General features: G+C 40.8%; 1 protein-coding gene across 2 annotated transcripts in view; it reads right to left on the bottom strand.

The window, feature by feature from the left end:
- Nucleotides 1–1,481: 1,481 nt before the first annotated feature.
- Nucleotides 1,482–20,580, bottom strand: part of NRP1 (neuropilin 1) — a gene marked incomplete at its 3' end in the record, with an annotated part of 109,116 nt that continues 90,017 nt past the window's right edge. The window contains exons 11-17 of one of the 2 annotated variants that reach the window (XM_084279853.1): nt 19,537–19,641; nt 16,601–16,660; nt 9,324–9,461; nt 5,272–5,543; nt 4,688–4,781; nt 3,036–3,092; nt 1,482–1,771 (exon numbers count right to left, since the gene is read on the bottom strand). In XM_084279853.1, the coding sequence (XP_084135979.1) occupies nt 1,482–1,771; nt 3,036–3,092; nt 4,688–4,781; nt 5,272–5,543; nt 9,324–9,461; nt 16,601–16,660; nt 19,537–19,641 (1,016 nt within the window). Of the gene's footprint in view, nt 1,772–3,035; nt 3,093–4,687; nt 4,782–5,271; nt 5,547–9,323; nt 9,462–16,600; nt 16,661–19,536; nt 19,642–20,580 lie in introns of both variants that reach the window. The other variant, XM_084279854.1, reaches the window with a different exon arrangement.

The raw sequence follows: 20,580 nt of genomic DNA on the forward strand, positions 1-20,580 counted from the left end.
TTTTTTCTGCCCTCAGTAACCGTGTGTAAGCCCAATTAGCATTTATTAGCATGAAAATACACGTTTACTGAGAGAACAGAACTCTGGGTTCAGGTAGGGGCAGGAGGAGGAAACTTCCTCATTTTAAAGGCAATCTTTTCAGTAAGAGAATCATTTTCCCTAGTGTAATTAACAGGCAAGCTGTTCAGGATAAAAGGCATGTTTGATGAATTCAGGAAAAAAGATACTGTCACTTTATGCTGTTAAGAAGAAACCCAAAGTTCGACTTTGGAGGGTAAAGTTAAGAATTTTCCCTTATTTTTTAACACAAACTCTAATAAAATCCTTTGCCATTACCAGCAATTAAAGCTGCAGTTTTCTTTCCTTGGCAATGGCAAATGCTTATGCAATCTAGCCAGAGAGAGAGAGAGAGAAAGAGAGAGAAAGAGAGAGAGGAGACAGGGAGAGAGATTTTACATTTGAAAATACATTCTATATGAAAGAACAATAAAAGGGGATATTGCAGCTTTATACAAAAGGGTTGAGAGACATGAAGTTGAAATACAGAAAGCAGAACAATCGAGCCAGGTTGTCAAATCTGATTAGCCCTTGCCTCACTGAGGCCACTTTCTTACACTAAAATATACTATTTTTTTAGTCAGTAAGCCATCAGAATATGATTAAAGACAAGGGCATAACCGCAGAGAAGCAGAGCTGTGGTTAGTGTTAACACAATGAGAAGCGGTACAAACAAAAAGGCACTTGAGAGGACATACACTAGCCAGTGCCAAGGACTTTTTTGTTTAGTTTTTAGGCAGTACACTCGGTTACCAGTTGTGTCTGATGATGGCACATATTTTTTTATGGAGTTCACAAGCACAAAATTTAGTACAACACTGAAAAACATCAATAAAATTTGACTGTATTGCTTCGTAAACAGAGCTGACACACTATATCGGTACTGATGCAGCAGTACTTTCAAAAACATCCTAACCCTTCTTTGCCTATGCACAACACGAGCAATTATACACAAATACAGGTGCAGGAGTCCACTAATTGCTGTTACTCCAATATTTTCTGGGCACTGAGCTACAGACAGCATGTCCATCCAAAGGACCCCACTGAATACATTTTGTGACAGCATCTTGGATTTTGCACAGTAAAAAAAAAAAATAATCCATTAACGGAAAACAAAAGAAAGGGAGAGAAAGAAAGACAAAATGAACTCTAAGTCAATCATACTTGGTCGCAACACCAGCATTTGATTATTTCAAATAAAACCAACAGAAAAAGCAGACTGTACATGATTCAGATTGTTAACACAGATAGTTGTCCATGTTTGTTGGTTACACACTCATTGAAGCTCCTGAGAAAAGCTTGGCTCAGTGTCATCAATGCACTTTTCAGCCTGTACATTAAAAGAAGATCCACAGTTCCCCAGCACGACCGAGCTATGTCCTTCCATCCCGATTCTTTGAAACTTCTCCAGTCGCTTTATACCTTCATGCTTCTGAGTATGAATTCTGTGTGTTTAGTTTGTCTTTTTTCAGTTTTACACCATCGACCAGTTCAAAATTGTAGTTCTCCAGCGCAGACAAGTTCCTCTCTGACATCCCGTTGTGCCAACAGGCACAGTACAGGACAACTCCACAGATGGCTCCTAAAAGCACCCCAAGTGCACTCATGGCTATGATGGTAATAAGGATTGGATCTAGGGTCTTCAGGACGTTGCCTGGTTTCCTGGAGATGTTGTCGTCGTAGTCGTCGCCTGTATGGTACGGAGGCGTAAAACCTGAAATGGAGTAAAGAATTGCAAAATTTTCAGAATGGATAATTCTAGGTAGAAATTTGTTTGATGAGTTGGAAATGTGGAGAAAGGGCATCAAGTTTTTGATATAAGTTGCTACATAATTTGAAACCCTAGCTTCTTGGAGTTAGTCATAAACAGCTGAAAACTATAATGTGGCCCAAATAGTTGCTGATTTTTAAAAAAACTGTTTTCCAATCCTTGAATTGACTGTATGTTAGTAGGGGTCTGATTCTGCCTTGGACCAAGTGGGAATCTTGAGAATGCATAACTAGACCTTCTCATTATAGTTTGCCAGCTTGCGGTATTTAGCAAAATTGTTAATTAAATCTTATTTGCTCTGTGTGGATGTTTATAGCCTTAGATATCAGTTGGGAATCTGCAGCCATTTTGCATCCATCTCCACTTCACTGACATCAGGACTGGACCTTGAAATGGAAATAGTGACAGAACTGACACAGGCAAGCACTCTGCCTCCTTATATAAAATATTCGCTGCGTATCATAATGTTTTCCCTCAGCCTTTTCAGGTTATGAAAGAGAGGCAATAAGCTTGAAAACCTTGCTAATGGTTGCAGGAAAAGCCAAAAAATCTTTCTGGACAAATCCTGCTTTCACTGAAATCAATGATAGCAATCCCATTCACTTTACTAAAAAAAAATTAAGCTCATTGCCTGCAAAATGCAAGTATATTTTATTATTGGGACAATATGACAATTATGATCCATTTAATGATCCATTTACAGCTATCATCATTGAGAATGATAATGCTTTGGTAGACTGGTCATAAAATGACATTTTCAGCCAGGTCTGTAAAACAATTAGCCTGAAGCATTTTGAGCCTAATTACCTAGTCATGGTGCAAGTTATAAATTGTAAGATATAATGATAGTTGTTTCTTCAGCTGTCGACAAGCCTTCTAGATAACAAAATATTAGAGGAGCTATAGTGTGCACTCATATATACGTGCATACGATGTAACAAATTATATGTATATACTTTAGAAGGCTTGAGATAGGTATAAATAATACAAAGTCCATAAGATACAGAAGACATAGAAGAATAAATCTATTACATCCTTTGAATAAATAAAAGCTTTCTTAGCATCTGATCTAGAAAAATCAAAAAACCTTAATACAATACGCGGTTAGAGATCTAATCTATAAATAAATAAATAAATAGAATACAGAAATTCACATGAAAATACACTTTAAAATTCATTCCCTTTTAACAATAACACAGTTTTTTACCTGTTTGATTACTTTCTGGGTCTTCTTCATCTATTTCATTCTCCACATCAGTTGATTCTAATGAAGCAAAGAGAATTGACATTGATTATTAGGGTTACAAACACTGATTGACTATCATGCTGGCAATAATGGTATAGCAGATTTTCCTGTGTCAGAGCATCATTATGTCAGCTTGACAGAGCTGTTCATTATGATGGGCTCTGAAAATTAATGGAGAAAAAAAAAAAAAGGCTTAAAAACTCCTCTCCGCCCAGTCTTGGCACAGTTTTAGTTATCAGCAGGGGTTTTCCATGCCTGAGAAAGAGAAATCAGTGTGATGAATTAGCATCTCATTCATTGTATTTACAATTTTGGAGCTCAATTCCATAACACTTCATCAGTGTAGGCATAGTTAATCACATGAATAGTTTCACTGACTGCAGCAAGACCACTTGTGTTTGGGCTTCAGACTGATCTTTTGGCTTTAGCTCCCACAAGCCAAAGTCTTTGCTCAGCGTCTGGTCTGAACAAATAAAACATGTGGAGGTAGGAAAGAAGTTACTTTCCTTTCTCATTTTGGAGTCAGGTAAATATCATCACTGTGGTCCCAGCACCCTTGACACTGAGGACACTGCAGGAGGACCAAGCAGTGCCTCCTACCTCAGTTTCCATGTGACTGTCACTTGGTCACATATCACAGAAAATGGACTGTGTCTGTAAAAGAGATTGTACAGTTTTCTCATCCTGCTGTGAAATTACCACATAGCTGAAGTCTGTCATGTTACCCTCAAAAGGTTATTAGCTACAAAAGGTGAGGAACACCCTCTATGATTGCTCTCAGTTGCGTTGCAAACTCACATGCATGAGTTTATCTTCTTAGTGCTGAGGGCTCTCAGTTTTATTCCATGTCCTACATAAAAGTCATTGCTCTGTCTCCATTATGAAGGACAGGGTTCAGTTGCTTGTGTTTATCTGGGTTGCTGCTGCCGCCAAACTACGTGCGGTATGCAATGTACATATGATCAGCAGTGACTGGAATAACTCAAGACTGGCCAGAAATAAAAGGACTCAAATACCATGTCAGGAACAGACTTGGCTCTGATGTGGAAAAGACCATGTTTTACCATTACTTTGACCCCCACATGTCTGGGAGCTGGTGACTACAGCCAATGACTCACAGCAAACTCAGAATTACGGAACAGCAGAGGACAGAGCAGGGGCCATTTCACCCTATCTCTCTTTCCTGTAAATGTTTATACGGTCCATTAAAATAGAATTCAAGTAGGCTGGATAGTAAGGGATCTAAAAAGGGTGAAGACATAAAATTGGATTTTCCACATTAGTTAAAACAGGTAGAAGAATTAGGAAAAGCAGAGAAATTTAAAGAGGGCAGCAATATAAATTACAGGGAGAAATGTGAGAATATGAACATGCTGTGACCTATGTTAGTTGGGCGCCAGTTCTGATCCAAAAGACTGCAGTTGCTGCAGTACTGAGATGACATCAGTGGCACTTACTATGAATAAAGCTATGGGCCAGATTAGAGTGCTTCCCATGCAAAACTTTCTATATAGTCAATATTTATCTATTCCTTTATCACGGATAAAAACAGCTATCAAAACTAAATAATGTTTTGGATGAGATTTCTCTATGTTCTTGCTTTTCATACTTACTTCGGCAGTCCTCTTGTGCTACATGATTGTCAATTTTAATATCATCCACAGCAATTCCTCCAGTTCCTTTTCCAATTTCTCCCTCAATAACCACCTAAAAAAATAGCATAATGTTCGCATTGTTTTCATGTTAACACACAATTGCAGCACTCAGGATATCTTAATTAGTTATTAACACTTATGTTCACTTGTCATGATGCCACATCTACACATGCTTTGATTGTGGCCTGCCAATCTGCACTGCATGCTTTTATGAACTTATATAGTCAAAATGGGAATGTATATAATGTCATAAGTTAAAGACTTTTACATCAGTGGCAAAACTGTGGCAAGGATACTGTTTTGTGACATTATTTCTAAAGTATTTCTTTGGCCCTTGATAACACTGCTTCTATCACTGCCATCTGAGATACCATGAAATATGCCATTGCTAGTACTGTTACAGCACTGGCACCTCATCTGTAGGTATAATACATTCTGCATAAACACTTCAGTGCCACCTTCTGCTATGGTGTATAAAACAGGACCAGCAGGGTCTTACTAGCCTTGGCTCTGCTGGTTTAGTGAGGAGCAGACAAGCTCACCTGATAGTGCTTCACAGACTTGTGAAGAAGAACACGTCCTTCCTTCCAGAAGTTTGCCTGGTGCCCGCTCAGGGTCCACAGCACCTGGTCATATTCATCTGGCTTTTGGTACCGCAGTTTGATCTTCAGGGTGCCAACGTGTGCGCCGGACATGTGGTACCAGAAAGTCATGCAGTGGGCAGAGTTCTGTGAGTAAATCACGGGGCTCAGCAGTCGGGCCACTTTGCCTTTCTGGTTTTCGTCAGCTTGCGAGTAAAGGAAATTGCCATCTCCTACTGTGACAGAAGGACTGTGTCAGGAATAGCCACCAGTTTTAATTTTCTCTGTATAACTAAGAAGCCCCAACCACCCCCGATCAGTTTGCTTTCTTTCCATGCTGGTGGGTCAAGGCCTATAACCAGAGGTTGTTGGTTTTGGAGCTCAAGGAAAGCTGATGTGCTCTAAAGAGAGCACCACAAAAATGACCAGATGGATGGAACACCTCTCCTATGAAGAAACACTGACAGAACTGGAGCTGTTCAGCCTGGGGAAGAGAAGGCTCTGGGGAAACTTTATTGCAGCCTTTCAATACTTTAAATGGGCTCATAAGACAGGGCCTGTTGTGATGGGATGTGGGGTAATGGTTTTAAACTAAAAGAGGGTAGATTTAAACTGGACATAAGGATGAAAATTTTTACAATGAGGATGGTGAAACACTGGAGCAGGCTGTTCAGAGAGGTGGTAGATGCCTCATCCATGGTCAGGTTGGAAGGGGGCCTGAACAACCAGACCTAGTTGTAGACGTCCCTGCTCACTGCAAAGGACGTTGGACTAGATGACCTTTAAAGGTCCTTTCCAACCCAAACCACTTAATGATTCTGTGATTTCTTCTGGCAGTGTCCTTTGCTGTTCACAGGTATGCTTTGTGCCAAGTGTGACTGTAAGAACATGTTCACTGCATGGCACACACAGGGCATTTGCTTTTGCTCAGGGAAGGAAGCAAGGCAAGTCTGGTGCCATAGCATATGCACCACCAGTCAGTGTGCACCTCCTGAATAGAGCCAGCCCAAATCCGGCAGGCTAGACAGAAATCCCTGGGGACTACTCTATGCTGATTGTGCCAAGAGCTATTTTTAATCTCTGTTTAAAGTAATCTGTGATCAAGAAAGGAAGATTAGAATGGGAAGAACGCTGGAGGATAAAACAGCTTTGAACAGCCATGGTCAGAGATCAGGAATTGAGATTTTTTTGATTTATTTAGGAATATAGTCTGAGCCTTGTCACAAATTATGGCACAGTGGTTCCCTTCATTTTTTGTAATAATATATTGGGCTCTGTATATTTGTGAGCCATTTCCCAGAAGAGTAAGATTATGGCTGGTATTTTCTGAAGAGCATAATGGATTTATACAAGTTGAAATCTGAACACCTAATACCCTTAACTTGGAAAATTACTTGCTTAATCACACTGGGAGAGAAGCACGTGGGAGTGTGATTAGTTTGGTAACAGAAAATTGCTAAGTAAGATACTGACTACAGAAAAGTGCTTCTGATTTACACCAGCCAGGCACCCGTTCCAGTCAGCTTCTTAACAGCTGCTTTGCAGAGAATTATGGTAGAAAAATACAATGTTCATCCCAGTGTATGTAAGAATAGGTTGCACATGTAGTGTGCTCACACAAAAGGATGGAGACAGCAATTACTGGCATTGATATAAAGTTAATTTGAAAGTGGGAAGGAGAAAAATAATAAGAAGAAACGCTATTTCTCAAATGCTGAAATAAATATGCATCTCTGCTTATACCAATGCATAAACAAAAGAAAAGTAAAAACAGGCAAAAGGAGGTGTTTTGGAAGGGTGGTGCTTTATCAACATTGGTATTTGCTTATACATTATATTCTCTTCAATTTCATTTGAAATAACATGTAATTGAGACTTGCTGGATTGTAATGGTATAGTCCTGCACCAAGGAAGAAGGGAAGATGAGCATTGCTACTTGGGGAAGCATAAGATGGACAGGGTAGTAAAAGGTGAACCAGGAGCAAAGAGAGGTGGTTTAAGCACAGTGGCTGGAAGGAGTAGGAGAAATATAGATCCTAACGAGAGATAAGAATTTTTCCTTTTGTTTGGATTTTTCTATGGGCAGTCAGAGGTTCCCTGGCCAATATGCATGTCTTTGGAAGAACTTGATAGGGGAAAATGATGTTAAATTGCCAGAAAAATTTAGGCTTTTTCCTCTCCCCACCCCCCCTCTGTTACTACAGTAACATCTTGTCTAGCTTCTTCAGCAAAAGTGCTTGTACATCTATGTTCTTTCCAACTTTGCTTCTGTGCAGGCAGCATAACATGTGCAAATCTCATCAAAGAATGGTAATAGGGAAATCCAAAGGGAGGAAAAAAGAAAAATAATCACAGCATTAGGATGGCTGTCTCAGATGGAAGAGTTAACTCTGGCCATATTTAACCATGACATGTATAATTTGAAGTGACATATAGCATATCCTGCTGTCTTAAAGCAATTACTGTTGAAGATCACTTCTGTGGAGTTTCTTCAGCTTTATATGTGGGCAGCTGAGAGCCAGATATGACCGGGAGTTCCTCATGGTGGTTGTCCCAAATATATAAGGTGGCCTTGCTGTGTAGTAGTGACACCGAGGGGTTTGTTTGGGACATAATGACATTCAGGCTGCTCATCATCTACACTGACATCCACCCCACTTATTCTGTACCTGCTGGCGGGTGAATGGCAACCCTGGGAGGTGGAGGTGCTCTTAGGGTTGAAGGAAACTTTTAGAAAATATCGAAAGTTAGTGCAGAAAGGAGAAAAAGGGGCTGCCTGCCTCTAAGACTTAGTGAAGCTACAGCTAATAGAACAAATAAGTCTTCTGCACTAGCAGGGCCCAGTGGAAAAAACAAAATCTCATTTGAAGAATATCATTTCTTCATCTCTTGATTGAAGACAGGTTCAGTCTCTCTATAATCCTTGGTGGCAAAGTGCAGATAGCTCTCATTTCCAGAATATTATTGCAGTGCTGGGTCAGGAACTCTGTCTTCATTGTCTTAATTAGAGCTTTACTTATGCATGCCTTTTAGATTTTGTCAGTCTCTGGCTAACATAGCTTTTAACCTCCTTTCAATGTCAGATCCTACTGAGCCATTTCACTTTACTCTACATCAATTTTTCCACCATTACAGCCTTCACTTCAGCTAACTGCATTTAGTTAATTTGATGCCATTTATTTGTACAATGCCATTTATAGTCAAAGTATTATAAGTTTTTTTTTTCCCTGAAACTACTGTACTTGTCTTAAGATTCAATTGAAAGTGTCTCAGAATTTAAAAAGTCCAATTTTGTCTAATTTCCTTGTCATTCTCATTAGGCAAAGGGATTGCAGAAGTGGGAAGGGGGATTCATCTCAACACATTTGATTAATCTGCACGTATGCAAGAGAGAACACTAAAGCGAGAGGCTGTGTAGGTCACGCAGTGCCCTCCCTTCTCCACTAGCCAGCGGCATATTTATTGCCTAATTATGCAGAGCCATGAGTTAGATACTACAAAACCAACCAATCAATTTCCCAGGGTGATATTTCTGGAAAAACTGTGAGCAAAGGGATGGCTATAATCTCCAGCTCCTGCCAGAGAGGAGGTGGGCATGGAAATATATCTGTCTGGGAAGTTTCACTTACAAAACCTTTCTGTGCTGGCCATTCTCTGTAACTACAAACAGGAATAATGTGAGTTTTGTTCATGAGTATATCACTTGGTAAGTGATATTAGCAGAAGATTTGGTCACTCAGATTTTTTTCCCCTACCCTAGATGACGATTATCTGAAGGCAAATCAGGGAAAGATTTCAATTCCTGACAAAAAATGATCTTTATCCCCCAGCAGAAAAGAAAATTATGGTCAGTTGTGACTACATATAATGGATTAGGTTGCCTAGAGAATCATCTTTGTGAGGCTACATATTTTAGGTACAATTCATTCTCCTGTGGTTTTGGAAGGCACGCCGGTATTAAACAAAATAACCTCTTCCCACATAAAATGGCTAAACCATGAACTCATCATTACCTGTGTGGTCTTGAATTGGCCCAGTTTTGCTGGTCAGGATTGCCCACTTTAAATCCACCTGGTTATCATGTTCCCAGTGGCACAAAGTCTTTTGGGATCCCCAGCCAAAGGCACAGTTGAAGTTGTATAGCGGCAGCTCTGCGAGGAAAGAGGGAAAAGGAAGGATGTGATGTGATTAGTAATTGCATGATTCAGATTTTGTACTTCAAAATCATCTGACCAGTAACAAAACCATTCCTGCTTGAAGCTCTCAGAAGTTTCCCTTAGCACGAGCAGCCCTGCTGGGAAACAGATAAAGTATGACTATTTCTAGTAAATGATGTGGTTGTTTCTTGTTACTTTATGACCCATATTTTGGGATTTTTTTGTGGCTAGCTTAATTCTTCTGATTTGTTCGCATTAGGTGATAGTTGTGCTGTAACATATATGACTCAAAAAGAAAGTGCTGGCTTATTATTAGATAAGATTTTCTGGTTGTTAATATCTATTTGTACCCTAACAGTGCAATGTTTTGTGACAACTCACATGAAGATTTAGGGAAAAATAAGAAAAGGCAGAAACACTAATGGAGCATCCTTGCCAGGAAAGGATTTCTGGTGAGATGTATAGTACGTGGCTTCAGTAAGGAATTTATTTCAGCATCTTCCAGGCGGTGAAGTAGGCCCACAAGATGGCAGCATTGAAATGGACAAATTGAGATGGAAAAGGGACAAATGTGGCTGGTTGCCAAATGAACTCAAAATAAGCTTCAAAACAAGCTCCATGTACAACAAGGGAAGTCTGGTATTATGGTCAGGATGAGATCATATCTTGTTTTCAGCTTCTCTTCAATTCTGCCCAAAGGTTTAATACATAGTAGGTTATTTTCTTCAATAGAACTTGGAATTTGAATGGCAAGATTATACAAAGATAGCATATAAATCCCTTGCATTTCTTATTTTCAGAAGCAGTTCAAAATCCTTTGGGCTTTTGGTTCCTACCCCATTGGTGTGAACTTTTACCTCACCTTGAGCAATGACAACTCCCAGTAGAGCAATACCCTTCCCACAGCAATGTGACCAAATCCCGAAGCCTTTTCTCAGGCATGACTCACGCGTTATTAAAGGAATAACTTAGGTTTACTTTAATGAGATGCTTTGTGCAAGTATGAACTAAGAACAAAGGACTGTGATCCCATCAATATCATCTCTGGGAGAAGTATTGTGTTTCTTGCTCATTATTAAAAATAAAAAAAGCAGCCAGGAAAGATAATGCATCCCCTAGGATGTGTTTTGTTTGCTGTGGGAAAGTATGGAGAAATATGGGAAGTGTGTCAGGACCTGTGGCTGGCCAGCCCTTTGAGGTGGACCTTTTCCAGCCTGAAGAGCCAAAAGCATCCTCCACATTTTGAGCTGCCCAGGGAAGACTGTAAAAGGGTTTTGAACTCACAACCCAGATTTTAATAGAAAGTAAACTATAATAATCATTTTATCAACACGGAGAAGAACTCAGGTGAGTAGGTTGAGACCGAATGGATATAAAAGGGGTTCATCCTATCATCCTCTCCTTGCTTGGTGCTCTCTACTTTGGAGAGTCCTTGCTTGCAGACACTCAGTTTTAACTCAACTCACTGGATTCCTGCATTGTAGCCTCTGTGCCCTCTCCCCTCTGGCCCCTAGAAAATTTCTTTCTGTCAGCAGAGAAGTCTGGGTGTATTGTAGCTCCTGCCCCTCTGCTCTGCCTGTCAGAGCCTTGGCTGTGCTGTGGCATCTCTCCACGCTGAGCCTTCATTCTTTGCTCCTTCCTTTCATCCACCCCATCCCGCCTGCTTCCCTCCCTCCCGCTGGCCTGCAGAGGGGTCTACTCCACATTGTCACGAATACAGAATCCTAGCTGGGAACAAATGAATTAAACAGATAATGTCTGGCACAGGAATTCAATGTGGAGAAAACGTGTTTCCTGGAGGACCCTAGCCCTTTCTAGGAATCGTCTCTCTTTGGGCTCAAAACGGTGAAGAAACAGAACTCAGCCTGTGTGCATATGAGTGCAGAAAGGCAATCCATTATGTTTCTTTCTTCAGTATATGTATTTTTTTTTTTTCATTTCTAGACAATGGGGCCGTGATCAAAGACATCTTGCCCAAAAGGGGACATCTGAAAATCAAGGGGAGTTTTTAAAGAAATTGAGTTACATCGAAACGAATTAAAGGGTTTTAAGTTCATGAAAAATAGTCTTTCATTGTCAGGGAGGCCTAGGGAGAGCTATATTGCATGGCTTTGACATCAGAGCCATGAAACAGAACTTTAGAAAAGGTCTTAGAAAACGTAAAACAAAATTAATCTTATTAATCCCGAAGGATTATATCTTGCAAAGGTATTGATAGCCTGCGTGGTATTCAAACCACAAGAAAGGAGAACAGTGGTAGATAGATCACATCAATCTGAAGATATCACACAGCATAAATGAGCACATAGCACAAAGAGATTGAAAGGACTGGTATTGTTCAACTCTGAATAAAAATAAATAGCAGAAGACACAGGAGAAGTATGTAAATGGGTGAAGAATCCAGAGAAGGAAGAGTACAATATTCTGTTTTCTCCATTTCACAACCTGAGAACTGTGAGATATCCAGTGAAGTTCAATGCAGATCAAAGGAAAAAATCTCTCATATAATGTGAGCAATACTTGCTTCCCTCAAATGCTGCTAAGGCTGAGCACAATTCAAAGAGAACTGGACACAGAAATGGATAAAGAAAATATCCAGAATTTAATTGTTAATTCTGAAGTGCTGGAAGTCACAAAAGCCTTTTGCTTTATGGTCTGAAGCCAGTTCTGAACATTGGGATTAGAAGGCGAGTTTCAAAGCAGTGCTACATTTCACAGCACCATCTAATAAATAATTTCTTAACTTTCATTTGAAATATATATTCCAGGAAACTGGCAAAGAGCCTAAGCCTGCTATGCTTTGGCCATGCCTTTATTCCTTGGCTTTGGACTCACAGGCAGCATGGTACAGCATAAAAATGATCTTCTTTTCCATGCAGAAGTTAGTAAGAATCTCTTGAAGCTGAGCAGAATTTGGCCAGTAACCTGCTCTCTCAGTTACCTAGTTCTTTCTAGGTTCCTACTGTTTTCTTAAATGTGATTGTGTTAATATATTGCTTAGACAATCACAGCAATGGGATTGAAGGTCAAAGGCAAGGCATTTCAGAGTGCTTTTACTTTATGGGCTCCTTAAACACGCCATCTCTTTTTGTCTTTTCTAATGTCTCTTCCAATGCTTCTCCTGGGGACCCATAAAAAGAAAAAATAGACGTGCCAGCCAATTAATAATAGGCACTTGTAGCATCAGCATGGGTTCATTAGTCGTGTGGACAATGTATCTGTCCCTGCTAAAGACAGAACAGTTCAACACTTCTATTAAAGGTCCCAGGAGGCTGATACAGTAGCTGAGAGTAAGCTACGGGCAGTATGTCCTCCTCTTTGCCCCTGAACTGCAGCTTGGCAGCTCTGGTGGAAGGAAGGAAAGTAGGGATGAATAGGATATGGTGGCCCATTCTACTGCCAGGATCATTCTCCTGCCAGTAGGTGATTGATCTCTGGGTTCGTATGGATTGAGAGGATGAAGAAAAGCAGCCATTATGTAACCAAATAGCAGCAGTTCAGAGGAGAAACTGGGAGGGAGGTGTGACGAAATCCCATATGCCTTTTTCAAAATGTAGGGTACGTGATGCTGAATTAAAACAGATTTATTCTCTCAAAGAATAACCAACAGCTGTACTTCTTGACCACATCTTGCTCACAGCTGGAACCATTACTGCACATGAACAAGAAAGTCATTTGAAAATCTAGTTGAGTGAGTTTCTCGCAAGTCCATTAATCTCTTGTGGCCCACAGACTTTGACATATTTTTATAACTCCTCCAACAAGAGGCAAGAAGGAGCATGATGGCATTAAATATGCTATGAAAATTCTCTATAGGATGCTCTTGCCAAAGTGTAAATCAACATTAAAATGAGAAATTACAAACATAATTTGGACCACTTCAAAGTAGTATGTAGGGTCTGATTCGTATTTGCATTTCACCTTTTTATACCACTTATTCTGGTAGCACAGAATTACCTTAAATGATAGTAAATGGTAATTTAACTGCTTTAATATTCCTTTATTGATGCAAAGTTGTCCCACCATAAATGAGAGTCAGATCTATTCTGTCTTTAAATGATTTCTTCGCATAGATTTTAACCTCAGTATTTCTCAGTTGTATTTTCCTGAAATAGCTATTACATGTGTGGAAAAACAAGATACTTTACTCCTTGAACAGTGTGCTTTACAAAGGACTGAGCTTACAGGCTGAGAGCACGTAATGCAAATGAACAGCTTGCTCTGTATGTTAATAGCTAAGAGTCAAGCATTTCAAATAGTCCTTTGGAATTGAAAAAGACGTGTTCAAAAAGAATAGATGTTGGTGAGCCTTAGGACTGAGGCCTGAAAAGGCATTTACCTTGACAGACAGATTTGTTAAAGGCATCTTTTTAAATCTGAGGAGGAAGGTAGATCCTCTCTCAAAAAAAAAATGCAAACCTTTAAACATTTTCAGCAGTTTGAAATCACAGGGTTTTAAACAAAATTTTCTTACAATTCAGTCCCCTTGAAATGAACTGTAAAAGTCTCCTGGATGGAAAGCTTGTTTATACATGGAGGCTTTCCAGCCATTTGCTCTTAACTGTTTCCATAGTGTATGAAAGCTGGTTGGAATAGGATAATCTCAGGCTTTGACACACACACAAGCATGTTAGTCTGGGATAACAAGATTAGGCTGTTTCTATGTTTGAATGCAGGCAGGAGGACAGCAATATGTGGTGTTAGCACCTATTGTGAAAGTAGCCATGCCATTGCAGGTGCTGCTACTAGGAACACTGGTAAATCTTTGTCTCCAGCCTCTGTGGCATGAGATGCTGTGGCCAGTGCTGCACGGCAGAGCTCCTGCAAGGTTATCCACTGCAACTGATCTGCAATAGCTCTTATGCTTGGAGGTCATTATTTACCTCAAGGCATATTAGCATATTAAGGTAAAACAGCCCTTCGAGGGAATTAGGGCTGAACCTGAAGGCCCAGTCCTTGGTGTGTTAAATTCCTGCTCTGTTCAGCTTGAGAATAGCTGAAAGAGCCAGAGTGGGCTGATCCCCTGATCCTCAGCCAGCTGAAGGCTGCAGTGGGGAGGGGGTGTGTGTGGGGGGCTGGGAGGCCCCTGAACAGCTCTGTAACTTCAAGGCCAGGTTGAACTCTTATTCGTGGCTGCTGTAGCAGAATCTCACTCCCAGCTGCATGGCTCCCCGCTCTGATGCACTGCATCATGCCCGTTAGGTCCAGCCGTGCCCCTTCAGCAGAAGGAAATGCTTACACCACCTTCATGTCAGGAGGGGTTTCCCCATGTTGAGAGGAATTTCTGTCTGCCCCTTTTTGGGAGTTTTCTGGCTCATTTTCAGTGAAGGATTATGAAGCAGCTGGAAACCTTTAAATCTTAAACTAGAGATTCTGGAAACCTTATTCCTATTTATTAGCATCTGACTGATCTCTATCTATGATCTTTGTAATGTGCTGCCATGTGGGAGCCTGGAGTTTGGGATGTGAACTTGTCCCTTATTCCCCGGAAGGAAACAGTTCCTACCAGCACAATGCAGGGAAGTAACATTGGCATGCTCTGCAGGGAACCTCTGAAACTCCTTTAGTAGAGAAAAATCTTGGCTCATCACAGAGTAAGCAAAGGTGGCGCAGGAGGGAAGTAAGGAGAGAAAATGAGGATATCTTAATCTCTGGCAGAAACAGCCAATCTGTTACTGGAGAGTCCCACCCAAGCCAAGGGGATTAAACGAAACCTGTGAATGCAACTGGCACTGAGGAGGAGGGAGGAAAGCTGCATTGCATAGAGCCATTTTATGAAATTGGAATTTGTTTAAATGCAAGAAGATTGATTTAAAAAAGTGTAAAAAAATGCTTCATTTCAGCAAAATAGAAAGCCAAAAGATAATTTCAGACATAAAAGTTACCACATTTTACTCTCAAACCACTGCACAGAACCCTTTCTCCTTTTGCACCCCTCACCCCTTTCTGGACTGTGGGATCCCCAGCAGCCCTCCAGCAACACTGACTGTGGAAGAGCAGCGCGGCGAGGTGTCCCGTGAAGGCGGGCCAGCCCGCCGTCATGTTTCTCATTGCACCGATGCGCCACAATGTCCCCCTGCTCATAAAGCAGGGCAGAGCCAGAAATAGTGCATGCTGACTAAGCCAACTGGATGACCCTGGAGACAAATTTTGAGGGGAGTGAAAGCATTTGCCTCTGCAATACCAGAATGCAGAGACCGAGAGTGGGAGCAACGGCTGAAATAAATCATGTCTCTCTCTTAATCTGGTCAACACCACCAGCGTCCTTTCAGAAACTCTTGCATTATTAGTCCCTTTCTTTTGCTCAAAGCAAGAGCGCATTGTGTCACATGGTTGAGGAAACAACGATAAACACTTACCCACCCTGTTAATAAATCACTTGCAAGACTGTGCCTGACTGTGCTTTAATGGAGGAAATGGGAGTAACTGAAAACTGACCTCTTTACCGCTCCACAGTTATTAATGAGAAGAGTTTTAAACCGGTGCTCATAGTTTTTGGAGTTTGGGTTTTCTGCCCAAACCTAGCCTCTCCCCCACTCCCAGTAAATTGTACAGGATATTAAAAAAATGGTATGAAAGCTGTGGAAGCAGCAAACTAAGGGTTTTAAAAGGACCTGTTGCCAGTGACAACTTGCTTTTCCCTTTTCAAGTCCAGGGTAGCAGTGTATGCAACCCCATTTTGAGAAAACTTGCTAGAAAACAATATTGTAAACCTGCCAGCTCCCTGGTGGAGAAAACTGGCAAACTTTACTTGTCTGAGTTTTGTAAAACCATGGATATAAATAGTGAGCAGGCCTGTGTGGCTCTGTTTTTGTTTTCCTGGAGTTTGCAAACACACTTTGTGTCACTGACATGCCACATTTAAACAGAGTGCACTGTGTGATTAAGTTAGTTTAATTTTGTCAGCATTTGGCATTTGCTGATGCAGAAGGAAATCTTGTTCTCTGCTGTGTCTACATGTGGATGAAAGGAGTAAAATATTTACTGTACAGAGCTGAGAGACCAGATGCTTCTTTACTTCAGAGACTTTTAGGGAATGTGAAATCAGGAAGTGCTGCAATTCATTATTTTGTTGCTGGCATGAAATTTGGGTATGGAATTTATTATGTTTTTAATAATAAAAAAAAAAATACCTGGTTGTAATGTATTGTCTATTACTGTTGGCTTTTCTGTATTCAGCACTGTAGTACCACCTGGAAAAGAAATTATGCATATCATGATACATGGGACACAACAAAAGACAGAGCAGTCATTCGGAATATCCTATATATCAATCTGAAATATTACTGTCTTTATTATACATGTAAGCAACTGAGTCTGTGAGCTTAAGCCTGAAAATATGACATGAAAGACCTGGTTTCCTTTCTCAAAAAAAGAGAATCATTAAATAAAGCTATATTATCTTCAGAGTCCCTGCAACCGTCAAATAATCCCCGCCATGCTCCTGTGTCCATCCTTGTTTTATAGACACTGATTTGCTCCAAATGACAGGAAGTTGGCGGCTTATCTCTGTCACACCTCCTAACAGTCACCAGTTTGTGCATTCACCCATGACATTGTTTCTTATATCAGGGACATGAGGTCCTCCAGGCCCTGTCATGCTGGGTCCTCCCTGAGCGTTGTTTCATAGCCGAGATGTGAGACCAGCTCACCAGTGAGGTGTATGGGAACTGCTCGACTTTGGGCTATCTACAGTCTAAGGCAGGTTTCACTTCTGTTACCAAGAGCAGGAGGAATTAAGGACTTCCCCTTTGTCATCTTCTTCAAGCATATAAACAAGAGGTGAGTGGGGTCATGGCCCTCTCCTAAGCTCTTTAATTGATATTTTTAAAATACTTGACTTTTTCAAGCAAGCCTCATATTGATAAAGGAAACAAAAAGTAAATTAGCACAATTATAAATGCGCAGTGGGGTGCTGATTACCAGTCAATGGCTTTTCTTTTCTCCAGAAAGCAACTACTTAAAGCGTTATAGAAAAGATGACTATGATGACTTCCAATGAGAATGAATGCCCGAGTTATATCAGCTTTATGTTTGCGAGAATGATCTGATGGGAAATGCTATAAGCCACGCAAATAGAGTAGCTCTGTATGGGGTCCAAATAGAGCAGGAAGGAATCTGGCCTACAGCACAATTACAGTTAATTGCAAGGGAGGTTTCACTGTGATGCTCACATATGTGCAAGTGCTATCAGGGAAGTGATTCTAACAGTCGTACCCATGAGAATGTGGGCAGCACGTGTGTTGGGAGTGGATAAAAGAGGGTAAGGCACTGGTGGCATCCCCTCTGCACTGCCCTGCTAGCCATAATGAGTCATGAGATTTACATTTTGGAGGAAGAGAAGTATATTTCTACAGTGGATAGAAACAGGTATACCCTGCTCAGGGTTTCTAGGTAGTATAGCAATAAATTGCACTGAAGTGTCTGCACTTCTGTAGAAGGGCAACGTAGTAATTTTCAATTTTAGTACTGCAATAGGTTCAGTTCCCCAAAAGACCTGGTGCTCAGGAAGGCTGGTGGCTGTTGCTCCCTAAGCACAACTTGCAAAAATTGCCAGAGGGAGTTTCTTCTGCTCAATAAACTTCTCCTAAGGGACACCGGGAGTGCAGTCCTGACTTCCCTGAAGGGCAGTGACTATGAGTGAACTCGTAAAGTGCTTGCATAGATCTGTCTCCTTCCCCTCACACAGACTCCATCTATGTGAAATAAGTCCCTGCCTATGGGGCTTTGGAAGCCAGCTCACGGTGTAGGGCTTTGGATGAAGCCCCGTCATTTCCTCACCTGGCTCTTTCCTTTCAGAAAAATAAATAATTTACAATGTTTAGTAACATTGAAAGCTTTCTGAGCTACTTTAACAGAATACAGACTATTTTATTAGACTCCCTGCATGGATGTTTTCAGAAAGAATAAGATTCATCTGGGATACTGATTAGAAAAGCAGTGACAGTGACTGTGCAGTGTCTTCTCCACTCAAGAATTGTTTCTCAATTTATGATTTACAATGTGCATTTACAGGAAACATTGGCAAAGCTCAGAAAGGGTTTGATGCTGAAACTGCACTTTCAACTATCATTGTTAGATGTTCTACTTGGCTGCTTCCAAAAAGACAATCTCTTACCTAAGGTTTCCCAGTGTCCTCTTGCACAACTGTTGCCAGATTTTAATGTTATTTTATATCATGGATATAAGAAGCAATAAACATTTATTAGATAAGCACACCAGGGAGTGGTGATGAAATAGCTTGTGTCACTGCATCCAAAAATAAGCTCAATTACTGTAGATGTATAGATCTGCTACAGGAAGATCTCATCAAATAGGTCCAGAGCTTTGTGGACCAAGTGACCTCTAAGAAGAGATCAAAACCAGCGATGCAGAGTCAGCTTTCTCCGGACAGTGGTTCTGTGTAGAAGTGGGAGAATATGACAGCTAGCAAGCTTCCACCATTCCATATGCAGACTATGTTATGTGCCTCCTATTTTTCTGCTAGTGATGGCAGCTTGAAGAACATCAGCCTCTCTGTGGCTGTAACACAGTGTTGGGGGGGGGGCGGAGAAAGCTCATGGAAATATTTCTGCGGTATATGTGTGAGTATGCTTTGATGAAAGTGATTTTCTTTGTTTCTGCCTGGGAAAGGTTTGTGGCTGAGATTTGAGTCTTATACGAAATTTTAGTTATGGAAGTATATATGTGTCCTGAACCCTAACAATATTTCATTTAGAGTTCTTCAATCTCAGACAATAAACCTCAAAAGGTTTGTCCGGTTTTTTTCTTAATAAGAGAAGGTTTGATTAGGACATTTGATTAGACACAATTCCTGCTCAAAAAAATTTGCCTGCTCTTCTAGCTAGTCACTATTATTTGCTTCAAAAATTACATAGTTGAGAAAACAATCAAAAGTATTGTCATATGTAAAAGGCAGATGCCTATGTTTTGACAGCACTGACAATATGAACTGCATACCAATGTCCACTTATGTTGAGTGATTAAATCAGTGCAAATGTTTAGCTGGTAACTGTTGATGGATATGAGCTACAATGAAGCTGCAATGGAATGAGGATGGTTTCTGCACCTGTCAGTTGGTAGTCATCACCTGTGCCACTGTGACAGTTTGCCTGGTCATCATCACACTCATCCACCGGTTTGCCTTCAGAAACGGTAGGGACAGCAGTAGGAGCTGAAACAAAATCCAGTCATTCAGTTAAAAAATGTGCTGAAGAATCTGCATGCAATTGGCAGTAACATTTTGATAAGCACCATATGCTGTCTTCATGTGCTGTATCTGAGGAAAGGAGCAACTCTGCAGGTTAGTTAGTATTTCTTTGCAATGGAAGGAAGAAATTGCACCAAGGCACCCTAATGTATCTGAGCTCAAGGGCTGAACAGAGTTGGGCAGCAAATCCTCAGACTGTCTACTCACTGGCTGACGAGTGTTAGTTTTTTCTGTCAATGAAGAATCAAAACCTGGCCAAGCAGAACGGAAGGCTTGGGGAGGGCTAGAAAACCCATCATCTTATTGCAGGCCAAAGTGCCTGTGAATGGATCTGCACAGTGGAGCAGGAAAGGTGCATGCTCAAGGTAGCGATTCTACAGCACCCACCACGTTGCTGAAGAAATCTCTGCAAAGCACATGTAAGAAAGGAAATGTCTGAGCAGAGTCCTGGTAACAGCAGCAGGAAGGCAGTGTGATGTCAAATCACTTTGTGCTCAATGAGGAGATCTGGTAGGAGTTTCTTTTGTTTTTGTTGAAGTTATAAATAAGACATCAGTGATGTCAGTTATCCCTCCTGGCCACCTGCCTGCTTCTCATGGTGATGGCTTTCTGGTAGCTGCTGCATAACCAGTAAAAGTCTGACCTTTGTTATTACAGTTCAAAGCTTGAGATTTGTGCAAGGTGCCAGAAAACATATCTACATACCAGTATCTGCAAAACACACCACATCTGGAAAATAAGAATACCTATACTTGGTGCTATGTTTAGGTTTATGTTTTATGCTGCAAATATAGTTCCCTGGCTTAGGATAATCACTCTGGGAATGCAATCCAGGCTTTTGCCTGTTCTTACCTACTGTTATTTTCATTAGCAATGTTTTACTCTCATTATAAGCTATAAAAT

This window comes from Gallinula chloropus (genome assembly GCF_964237585.1).
Source record: "Gallinula chloropus genome assembly, chromosome: 2".
Taxonomy (NCBI): domain Eukaryota; kingdom Metazoa; phylum Chordata; class Aves; order Gruiformes; family Rallidae; genus Gallinula; species Gallinula chloropus.